The sequence below is a fragment of the Papaver somniferum genome, chromosome 10 (assembly GCF_003573695.1).
Source record: "Papaver somniferum cultivar HN1 chromosome 10, ASM357369v1, whole genome shotgun sequence".
Taxonomy (NCBI): Eukaryota; Viridiplantae; Streptophyta; class Magnoliopsida; order Ranunculales; family Papaveraceae; genus Papaver; species Papaver somniferum.
This window is the reverse complement of record NC_039367.1, coordinates 128,256,245-128,267,430: the sequence shown is the minus strand read 5'-3', so window position 1 is coordinate 128,267,430 and position 11,186 is coordinate 128,256,245. Positions and strand designations below refer to the sequence as shown.

The following is an 11,186-nucleotide window of genomic DNA, read 5'->3' as shown; positions in this document are numbered from 1 at the left end:
ATGAGCATTCATTGCTTATCTTTTATCGCGAAATCGTGTGTTGGTAAAGCATTTCGCGTTGATCAAGTTTATCTTCACCTAGTGAAGAAAGTCATGAAAAGTTTCAATGACTTTGAGAATTGCTTTGACGTGAATCGGTCTGTGAATAACGGCTACACAGCGTCCTCTGAGAATGTCTCAATGATTAAAATGAGAGTTTAGATTACATAACCATGTATTCCTTGAACCGAAGTTTTCGAACTTGGTTGATCAAGAGAAATCGGGAGGATTGTGGAATTGGCTTGCCAATCCCGCGAACTGTCGGAAGTTCTCGACCGAGAATTTCTGCTGGATTTTACAAAACTCGTTTGTGTGCTAATTCCGCGAACTGGCGGAAGTTCTCTTTCCAAGAATTTATGCTGAGTTTGGAAAACTCAACCGATTAACTTAAGTCCGCGAACTTGTTTGTGAACTTAAGAGGTTATGATCTAAAGATGTGCTCTGAACATGAAACGTTAAATTACTAAGAAATTCTTTATGCAAACCGTGGCTATAATGTTCATGAGACGATTCAATCGAATCGAATCATCTTTGTTTCAATTGTGTCTTGTGTAGTTACATAAGATCTCAAAGCAATTGAACAACTCTTTAACTAGTTCATTTGAGTCAATTGAACTAGTTATGGTGAAGAAGAACAAGGTTGATATGAAATGCTCATATGGTTAACCTTTTGGGTTACTATGTTGAACCAGCATACACGTACACGTTTGGGCATGGTTTTCACGAACCCAGTAAACGTCTACCCAAGTGTGTGTGACAATCTAAGTTTTCGATCTAACGGTTGAGAAATATTAGCTTGAATCTAAATCAGGTTTTCATCTAACGGTGAATAAGGATTGCTTTGTACCTAAGGCAAAACCCTGATTTGAAGGCTATATAAAGGAGACATCTAGCATTGTGCAAAACTAATCCCCACACGTATGTGTGCTACTAGTGCGCCCGCTAGAGTCGATCTCCATTAACCTTTGATTTTCTTCTCTAAAATCAGGTTAACGACTTAAAGACTTCATTGGGATTGTGAAGCCAGACCGATACTACTTTATCGTAGTTGTGTGATCTGATCTTGCATCTTCTATCGTACGAGTACAATCGATTGATTGGCTTGAGATCGTGAGAGTTCTCTAATACGCAAGATAAAGAAGTCACAAACATCTTCGTCTCACTGTTTGTGATTCCTCGACAATCCGCTTGTGTAGTAAGGAAGGATTGTAGAGAGGTGATTGATTAATCTAGGCTGTTCTTCGGGAATATAAGACCGGATTATCAATTGGTTCATGTTCACCTTGATTTTATATCTTAAGACGGAACAAAACCTAGGGTTTATCTGTGGGAGACAGATTTATCCTTTGATAGACTTTTCTGTGTGAGACCGATCTGTTTATTATCAAGTCTGTGATTTTGGGTTGCAGCAACTCTTGGTTGTGGGTGAGATCAGCTAAGGGAATCAAGTGCGCAGCATCCTGCTGGGATTAGAGGCGTAGGAGTACAACTGTACCTTGTATCGGTGGGAGACTGATTGGGGTTCAACTATAGTCCAGTCCAAAGTTAGCTTGGAGTAGGTCCCAGGGGTTTTCTGCATTTGCGGTTTCCTCGTTAACAAAATTTTTGGTGTCTGTGTTATTTCTTTTCCGCATTATATTTTATATAATTGAAATATACGTGTTGTGCGTTCGTGATCATCAATTGGAAATCCAACCTTTGGTTGTTGATTGATATTGATTGATCCTTGGACATTGGTCTTTGGTACCGTCCAAGTTATTCCTTGTATTTGATAAAGACTCTATTGTTTTTAGCTTGAAGTAAAAATGAAATCAAGAGAGAGATATTAACTCCTTAAGATACTTTTATCTAGATTGTTTCTGACTGTCTAGTTGATTCTCTAGCAAAATATTTCGGAGTTAGTCCATACAAATTGCTAAGCGAAATATTGGGTGGTGTTGTTAGACCCCCGCTTTTTCAGGTTGGTATGATATTTCATTACCAAAAGAACTAGGTTGTCTGAACATTAGAAAAACAGATGTTCTTAATCTAGCTTTGCTTACCAAATTAGCTTGGAGATTGTTAAATTCTCCTGATGATCAATGGGCTATTATTCTTAAAGAGGAGTACTTTGCTAATTTAAATCTCTTGAGTGATGGCATAGGTAATCAAGGATCCTGGATCTGGCAAGGAATCTGCACAGGTTTAAACATTGTTAAAAAACACTATGTTTCGGAAATTGGAGATGGTTCTGATGTGCATATATGAAAAAAAAATTGGATTCCAAATATGCACAAACCTCTCAATGCTAGAATGAGCTCTGCAGGTATGACTTTTGTTAGCCAATTAATTAATCATGACACTAAAGAATGGAAGATGGACACTTTATCTGCATTATTTGATGATAATACAGTTTAAGACATCACTAATATTAGAATTCCTTTGTTTGGTCATGATAAAATTAGATGGGAACCGTCTAGTAATGGCAACTTTACTGTAAAGTCTGCTTATAAGGTTATCTTCGATGATCAGTTGAGAATAAAACCTTCCAGAAACAACTTAGCGTTAAACTGGAAAGCTTTTTGGAAACAAAAACTTCCAACAAGAGTTCATCTCTTTATTTGGAAATTTTTGCACCAATGTCTCCCCACTAAATCGAGACTTTCTGTCTGTACTAGATACCAAGATAATTTATGTTGTCTGTGTAATAGTACTGAAGAAACTCCTCAACATATATTCTGTGATTGCCCTGTTATTACAATATTTGGAGTACTGTGCATAGTACCTTCCCTGCCATTTTTCAATCTATGTGTATTTATGACTGGATATGTAATTTCTTCACAGTAAATATTAATCCAGTGTTAAATAATTACATAATGTATGAGCTAGCTTGTTTCACCTTGTGGGTGATTTGGAAGGCAAGGTGCGCTAAGGTTTTTGATAATAAACCCTTCAATGCCAATGAGTTATCTAATAATATTGTGATGCATAGAAGAATGGAATAGGACAAAGATATTAAGAATGAATGATAGTGGGACGGTTAGACAATCTGATCATACTTGGAAACCCCCCGACAATGGGGTTTTAAAGATTAACTTTGATGCTTCCTATATTGATAAAAACATGTTTTCTGGCTGGGGATTAATTTCTAGAGATGTCGCAGGTAATAGCAGTGGATTGCAAGGAGGAGCATGTAGTGCAATAGATCCAGAGCAAGCTGAGGCTCATGCACTTTTGGAGTCAGTGATTTGGGCTAAGCAAAAGGGTTGGAGAAAGATTGTTCTGGAAGGAGACTGTCAAAACGTAATGACAGCTGCAAATGGAAAGTCGTATGCTGTGAAATGGACTACCCAAAATGTAGTTAAAGACGCTATTTTCTTACTTAGTTCTTTTGTAGAATGGAAGTGCAAATATGTGCGCAGATTTTCTTACTTAGTTCTTTTGTAGATTGGAAGTGCAAATATGTGCGCAGAGATGCTAACCATTTGGCTGATTCTCTGGCCAAATTTGCAAGATCACATTCAATTTGTTTTGATTGGCATAATAATACCCCAGAGTGGGCTAAAATCCTCATTCAACAGGACAAGAACAATTGTACTCCTTGATTTTAAAATCAATCTATTTATCTTTCCTATTAAAGAAAAAAAAAAGGAAGTAGAGCAGCCAACCGTACATATATTAATTTAAGTTTAGGAATTGATCAATTTAAAAAGTATCAAATGTTACTCGTCCTTTATACCGGGAACTTTTTTGGAGGGTTATTCAACCAATTTTGTTCTTTTATATATCTAGTCATTGGGCAGCCAGATGCCCCATCGAGTCACCTTCCGTATTATTTCATTGGGACCTCTTCAAATTTGAGGGTTGCCCTCTAGACTTACTGAGGTTGTGGAGGATCAGTTTAGTGAAAGGAGTTGCCTAAACGTGAGTGGATTATGAACCATGCTTGCACACAAAATTCTTGGACCATTCCATACGAGAATATGATACATAGAAAAATGTTACACAGGAAAATGTTCTCAGAACTGAAAACCAATGAGAAATTATTTTCAAAGATAAAGAGTATACAGGAGCTCCTGACTAATAAAATTTCCAAACTCGTTCGAGGAAAACAAACCTGCAGATGTTTAGGCTTTGTTTAACAATATGTTTTTCTACTGAAAACGCTATATGAATTTAGACCTTTTCCTAAAACAAAACTTTCAACTTCTATTTTTTTAAAATTAGATGGTAGATGGCTGAACAGTTTGTGTCAAGCTTGTGGCAACATTCGTTCTAACCTCAATTCCTTCCTTTGACAAGTGTTTCTTCACAGCCTGAATCGGAACCTGCAGCCATAGAAAAGGATTAGTTTTTAAAACTCTCAACTGTTTGGTGTTTGTTATCCTATTCTTGCCAAATGTATAAAATTCAAGGGGTACTTCAACTCATCAGTAATCAGCATTTAGATCTTGGAGCATCTCATTGATCTCAAATAGATGTGGATATATTAAAATGTTTCTTAAAATATGAATGACACTATGAAAAATACCAGTAACATCAACTTAAAAAAATTTGGTGCAAGATAATCTACTTGAGTGGAAAATCTACTGAATGGAGATGTATGTATATGGGAATCTTTTAACCGAATAGATGTACGAGAACGTCTTATGAGTCTAGACATTTGTTTGGACACTCACTTTAGAAAATTAATATTATCCATCTTTCCATATTATTGAAATATAATTGACGCGAAGTTTATCGAACTTCTAATACTTGGTAATTTTCGTATGTGTCAATCTTAATATTTTAAGACCTTAACCCTCTATTGGAGATCCTCTTAGTGTTTTTAGTTGTGCGAGTTTCTAAGAATTACCTCATTCCTGTGAAATATTCCGGCAGCAAGGGCAGCTGAAGCATTAGTTTTCTCAAAAACCTCTGAGAAATGTTCTGGTTTACCTGCTCCACTACTTGCTATTACAGGGATGCTAACAGCATCGGATATCAGCTTTATTAGGTCTATATCAAATCCTTTGCCTTGACCTACAACAACATTGAAGCAAAAAGTGAGCAGTTCAACACTACTTGCTTCTCAATCAAGGTAGTTGAAATAGAATGCCCCAAACAAATATATATTCAACATAAAATATTTAAGATCTGAGATTTGAATAAGACCAAATTTTATGAAGAAAAGAAGTTAGCAGAAAATAGAAATGGATTACTGAGGCCGGGGAACACATAGAATCATGTTTACCATCACAGTCAATGCAATTCAGTAGTATCTCCCCAGCTCCTAGCTCTTCAACGGCTTTAGCAAGTTCAAATGCACCAATAGGCCGGCCCTCTCTCCCGCCGCTTACCTACCACAGAGGTAGAACACTTTTTGTGAAGATCTACAGGTTTAGTGATGGAGCAGAACACAAATATATGTTGTTTCAGAAAATGAAACTCAAACTGGAGGCAGGTTGACTTATACTATATAGTTAGGGAAAGGAATACGGTCCGACTTTGAGGTAACCCACAAGCAAAAACTAGTTCATTTGTTAAGTCTTATACAACTAGAAACTGCAAAGTGACATTGGATAACATAACATTGCATCTGACTTACTGTGCATTGATACCACGCATACTCCTCTCCGTTAGGACCTGAAACAAATATTTGTAACAATGTTGAAGAAAAACAATTCCGCTTGAGGTAATGAATGCTAAAATGACAGTAACACCACCAGGGGACAAGGCTGAGTTTCTGGCAGCAACTAAGAAAATGGAAACAATATAATCAACGACTTTTACCTGGATTTGTAATTTTTACAGCTTTGAACTCTACTTCTTCAGGAGTTTTGAGGTAAACTCTACGTGGGTCAATACTTACAACCACTGCCTACGAAAGAAGTGGTAAATCAGTTTTCCAGAGATGTCCGAGAAAGAATAACTAGTTACAGAAGTTGACCAAATATATGGAAGTTGAACGGTAAAACAAATCCAGATACCAAACTAAAATTACCTGATTACCGTAAACACGAGAAATCTGCTCCAGACTACTCTTTCCAGTCTTCACCTTAACAAAATAAGTAAAAGGAATAGTAGACACTTAATTCCACATCAGTTCCCGAGGGAACAACTTGAGAAATAATATTTGCACCAGACCAGTACCACAAAGTAATATTACACATACTCCAGTTCTTAAATATTCTTCAGCAGCATAAACTGCGTCGCTCCCGATGGAGATCTTATCTGCACCAGACCTGAAGTATTCCGATGCAACTTCCAAGCTAGTATAGTGCCTGAGAAGTAACCAAGAACAGATTACAAAATAAATTATTTCCCGGGACCAAAACTAAATGCCCTTAAGATTCAATAGTTGTTTAATATTTGGTCTCTCCTACACATAAATTGAATGGTCTGATGAAGGAAGAAACCAGTACCTTCCATTTGCATCAGTGAAGTCTCTAATGCCACCACCGACTGTCAGTGGTACAAAAACATTTTCGGATGCGAGGCGCAATACCTACAGGTCACATCGATTAGCAAATTAATTAAATCGGAAAGGCAGAGAAGAGAGTTATAAGTTCAACAGGTCGAGGAACTCGTTACATTCAAGTTTATGAATGACAGACCTTCAGCATAGGTAAATCGCCAAGAGGGAAGTCCCGGAATGCTGTTATATTCAGAAAACTAACCTGCAAAGGTGTTCACTTTGACCTCAATTGTAATTCTATAAAAGAGGGCACAAAAATATACAGTATCTACAAACTAAAAGAAGTTCCCTGCCTCATCAGCCCCATCTTGATAGTATTGCCTAGCAAGTTCCACTGGTTTGCCGAGATTTCTGACCTTTCAATAGTTCAAAAGAAACATAAGCTAATGAACAACAATGCACATCTAAAGCAGTTCAGCAAAAAATAAAAAAAGTAACAAGCATTTAGTAAAAATTGATCATGACTTTATGCATGACAGACAAAATCCAACAAGGATGATTTGTTGGTTTTTGATGTCTCAATCTCACAACTAGTATGTTAGCACTGTGGAGATCATACTAGGCACTCATCAGGTAGTTCCAGTATCCAAATAGAGAATCAATCAATATATTATGCCAAACCTCATTCTCCTTTGTATGTTCTCTCACATCATACTGATCGCCTTTGGTTACAACAAGGTCGCCTTTATCATTTGTCCTAACATCAAGGCATGCAATTACCTAAATCAACAGGAGAATTAGTGATGTGATACCCAGTGGGTGACTAGTGCAAATTGGGAGAAACATCCAGGCAGGTTCTGAACAATTACTCTCTTGGCAAGTTTTGAAGCGTTTCCTTGGGTTAGCCTCTGTATATCCATGCACATGTTAGGTTCTTGGATAATGTAACAAACAATAGAAGCCAAAACATATCCAATTAATCTCAGATCTCCAATTCTTACCTTTGAAATGGAAGATTTTGAGTGCAAGAATCTTTTTAATATGGAAAGGCCTACATCTGAAGCAGTCATTTGTGAAGGTTATCCCAAAATGATGCATAATATATTTATACATAAGAAAAAAACCGCAATGGTACAGACTACTGAATGTATAAAAAGATTTCTTGCCTCCACTCTTTTCTGGGTGAAACTGAACTGCATGCGCATTTCCCCTTTTAATAGACGCAATGAAATCGTCACCATAGTTGCATGTTGATGAGATCCACTCATTGTTTGCATTGGACTAAACATAAAGAATACACTGACGTCAACTTGATAAGAAACTCAGGATGTAGATCCAAGTCCAGAAATATGGTATGGGTAGAAATATACAGGAATTGCACGATAGGAGTGAACGAAATAGACATGCTGGCCATCAACATCTTCCAAAATTTCTGAGTCCTTTTTGATCTGCAGAGCGTTCCAACCAATATGGGGTACTCTGGCACCATGGGATGAGTCAAAACGTCCAACCACACCAGGTATCAGGCCCAAACCTTTTACTGAGAAAGGATGGGAGATGGTATCAGTTTTAGTTTGAAGACTTGTCAGAATATTATAATCCCAAGCAGGAAATGCCATATACCAATAATCTAGACGAGAAGGCTCTTAAAGAAACCAGTTGCTACGAGTCCGCTATTGCGTCTATCAGTAAAGTTCGAAATCATAAAGAAACGAGCTGGGAATGCAAGAATTTGCGTGGATAATGGAAGATAACCAAACGAAACAAATACCCAACCAAGGTTGCCGTTTAGGTATAGGCATAACATACACATAATAAGACTAGAAAATTGGATGACATGTTAACAAGAGAAATGGCATTAGATGTCAACCTGTTCCTTTCTCCTCACTAGAGTCAAAAAGTAGCTGAAGTCCAAGACAAATGCCTAGAAAAGGACGATCATTTTCTATGTATCTACACAGTGCTTCGGCCATCCTGAAAACAAATATCTTTTAATTAAACAACCTCACACATGTAATCAATCTAGGGAAGTCAAAATCAAAATAATAACTCAAAATTTATGAAAAGCATATCAAACTTCCAATTGTCAGCTCTCGTAGATGAACAACATGACATATTCTGAATCTAAGGACTGGCCGGACATCCAGAGTAATGTAAAATACTTTCTTCTAAGTAGAAGAAACGTCAAAACAAGCATGTTCTACCGGTGAACTTAAGGAGGCATACCCATTCTGATTCAGAAAATCCATTGCCGCCGCAAAGGCCCCAACACCAGGAAAAATAAGGCGATCCGCATTCAGAATATCTTCTGGTGTTTGCACCTACAACAACAACCAACACAAAATACAAAGTTATTGAATTCCACGAAACCCTAGCAACTAAGACCATTGTTCAGACAAGAAATTACATCTTTAATTTCATGACCAAGAACTCGAATTGCATTTCTGATACTTCTAACATTTCCCGCGCCATAATCCAATAATGTCACCACTGAAAACAAACATAACAAAATGAAAATTTCTTCTTAAAAAGGAAAAGACAGAAATATTAACTTCTAGAGAGGGAGAGAAGGGGTTTACCAGAATTGATACCATTGACCGAAGCTTTGACCGACAGGTTTGTGGATTTAAAGTTAAGATTTTTTCTGGAGATTTTGTATTGGTGAGGAAGAGGTGGCGAGAGAAGAGTAAGAGAAGGTGAAGAATACGGTCGAAGGAGGATGGACGATTCCATTTTGGACTCTGATAGAGAAAAAAAGAGAAATGTTTTTAGGTCTTAAACCTCAGTTACGAAGCAGACTGTTATATACTGGGGGCGTAGGAAAGGGGCTGCCCCAAGTTAAAGAATTAGTCCGTTTTCCATCTGTCTTTTCTACCATTTGAGCAATTTTGAGCCATCATCCCATTAGTAAATTTTGCAGTAAATTATAAAGAAGAAGAAAAATAAGTAGAGAATGAGAAGAATTCTATTGATATGAGTTTTCTGGTTACATGGATACACAATATCCTTTGTATATATGGGAAAGGGAAAACCAAAGACTTCCGTTTTTGGACCGCACACTCATGGGCATGGGCCCTTTAACACTCCCCCTTGTGCGGTTCAACAGAACTTCGTACGCAGTGCTTCACATATAATAATTCGAATGTAGTTCTCTGCTTGATGACTTGTGCCGAAATCAATTACCTCATTAAAACTTTGACAAGGAAAAACCCATTGGGACAAAATCTTGGTACAACTCTTCACATGTAATACTGCACATGTTGTCTCGTACTTTACATGTACTTCATCACATGCAATACGATCTTCAAAGACCGGCGAGTCTAAGTTAATTGTCTCTTTAAAACTTCATCAGGCTAACCCAGAGGGGCAAAACCTGAACTAAAGAAAAAGAATACAATATTAAGTAAACTTAGAACGTAGTCGGATTCGTATATGTTGCCTCATTAAAACTTTGACAAGGAAAACCCAGTGGGACAAAACCTTGACGAAGGGAAAAGAGTACAACGTGACAGATGCAGGTAAAGGTGATCCGTTGCAGATGATCACTTTGCTCCGTTGAAGTTGATTAGTTTCTTCACAACTCCTAACACAGAAACTCCTCCCGGGAAAGACAATAGCCTTAGCTGGGAAATTACGTTCCCGATATTTGTTGTTGTCCCATTAAAAACCTTGCCGAGTAACAAAATCCTGTGGGAAAAAGCAACCTCGGTGAAGGAAAATAGTTCAACAAAATTGGATGCTCCCCCTGATGTCAGACAATTTTCATTAGTCTAATGCAGTCAAAAGGAGTTTATCACACTTTACTTTGGTGACGTGAATGTTTATAAGACCCTGTTGTTGATTCTGGAAGTTACGTTGCTTATCGTGTTTCATTTCTTTGATTCAAATATTTTCAGTAATATCAACGCGATCTTTATGTCTTCAACGTTCAACATACTTGATGCGTTCAGCGTTTTCTCGCTAAAAACCTTGTCGAGTAACAAAACCCTTTGGGAAAAACTATTCTCGGTCGAAGGGAAAAAGAGTACAACACAACGTCAATTTCGAAGAAAAACATGTCGACATCATATCCTTGGATCCTCCCCCTGATGTCGGCATCTTCCCCTGATTACTTTCAGAGTTGTTCCAGGCAGTTCCTTTAGTCATGTATTTTTCGAAACTGAATACTGGTAATGACCTAGAAAATAGTCTACCATATTTCCCCTGATTACTTTCATTGGAGAAGAGATTATTGTTCCTTCATAATCAAAAACTTTTGGATTGCACTTTCATTAGAATTCCTTTTAATATCTTTGCAGGGATAAAACAAATTTATGTCAATGTTACTTTTATGTACATGATTACATTCACTATATTATTCCAATGACGTTGTGTTGGCGCTGAGCTATATCTAGCTAACAAGTTCACTTATGATGTAACATTTGGTCGAGTACATTATGCTAAGTAAAATAATGCGTATATTGTACTTATCTAAGGGAAATTCATCTTCTGACACATCTTTGTCATCTTCCTTTAGACGAATTGGTCATTTACTTATTCTGAACCTCGATTAATCTTGGGAGTGCTAGCAGGATGCATGTCCTTGATAAATTGCCTGACAACATTAGACATATGCAAACTGGTGGAATAATATACCACAAGCTCAATTTTTGGTCGAGCTTTCGCCAGATTTCTCATCTCAAATTTGGATTTAGAGTAGCTTGTAGGATCTCTTATTACGTCAAGATCACCCATCATGTCTGTAACATCAACATATGTAGCTAGAATTCCA

General features: G+C 37.3%; 2 protein-coding genes across 3 annotated transcripts; one reads left to right on the top strand and one right to left on the bottom strand.

Moving 5' to 3' along the window:
• The first annotated feature begins 3,039 nt into the window (after positions 1-3,039).
• Positions 3,040-3,465, top strand: LOC113316203. Its single transcript, XM_026564423.1, has one exon. It carries the CDS (start codon positions 3,040-3,042, stop codon positions 3,463-3,465), a length of 426 nt encoding a protein of 141 aa, XP_026420208.1.
• A 499-nt stretch (positions 3,466-3,964) lies between these two features.
• On the bottom strand, positions 3,965-9,200 carry LOC113318733 (imidazole glycerol phosphate synthase hisHF, chloroplastic-like). Of its 2 annotated transcripts, XM_026566957.1 has the most exons (19): positions 8,995-9,200; positions 8,823-8,905; positions 8,642-8,736; positions 8,286-8,389; positions 7,786-7,955; positions 7,582-7,696; positions 7,417-7,472; positions 7,285-7,323; positions 7,097-7,195; positions 6,769-6,831; positions 6,615-6,677; positions 6,423-6,505; positions 6,173-6,281; positions 6,002-6,055; positions 5,791-5,878; positions 5,606-5,643; positions 5,252-5,357; positions 4,874-5,040; positions 3,965-4,346 (listed from the first exon to the last, which is right to left on the bottom strand). In XM_026566957.1, the coding sequence occupies exons 1-19, from the start codon at positions 9,146-9,148 to the stop codon at positions 4,242-4,244; spliced, it is 1,791 nt and encodes a 596-aa protein (XP_026422742.1). In that variant the 5' UTR covers positions 9,149-9,200; the 3' UTR covers positions 3,965-4,241. The 2 variants fall into 2 exon arrangements, with proteins under 2 accessions (XP_026422742.1, XP_026422743.1); XM_026566958.1 differs by lacking the exon at positions 7,097-7,195 and having other exon boundaries at positions 7,228-7,323.
• Positions 9,201-11,186: the final 1,986 nt, after the last annotated feature.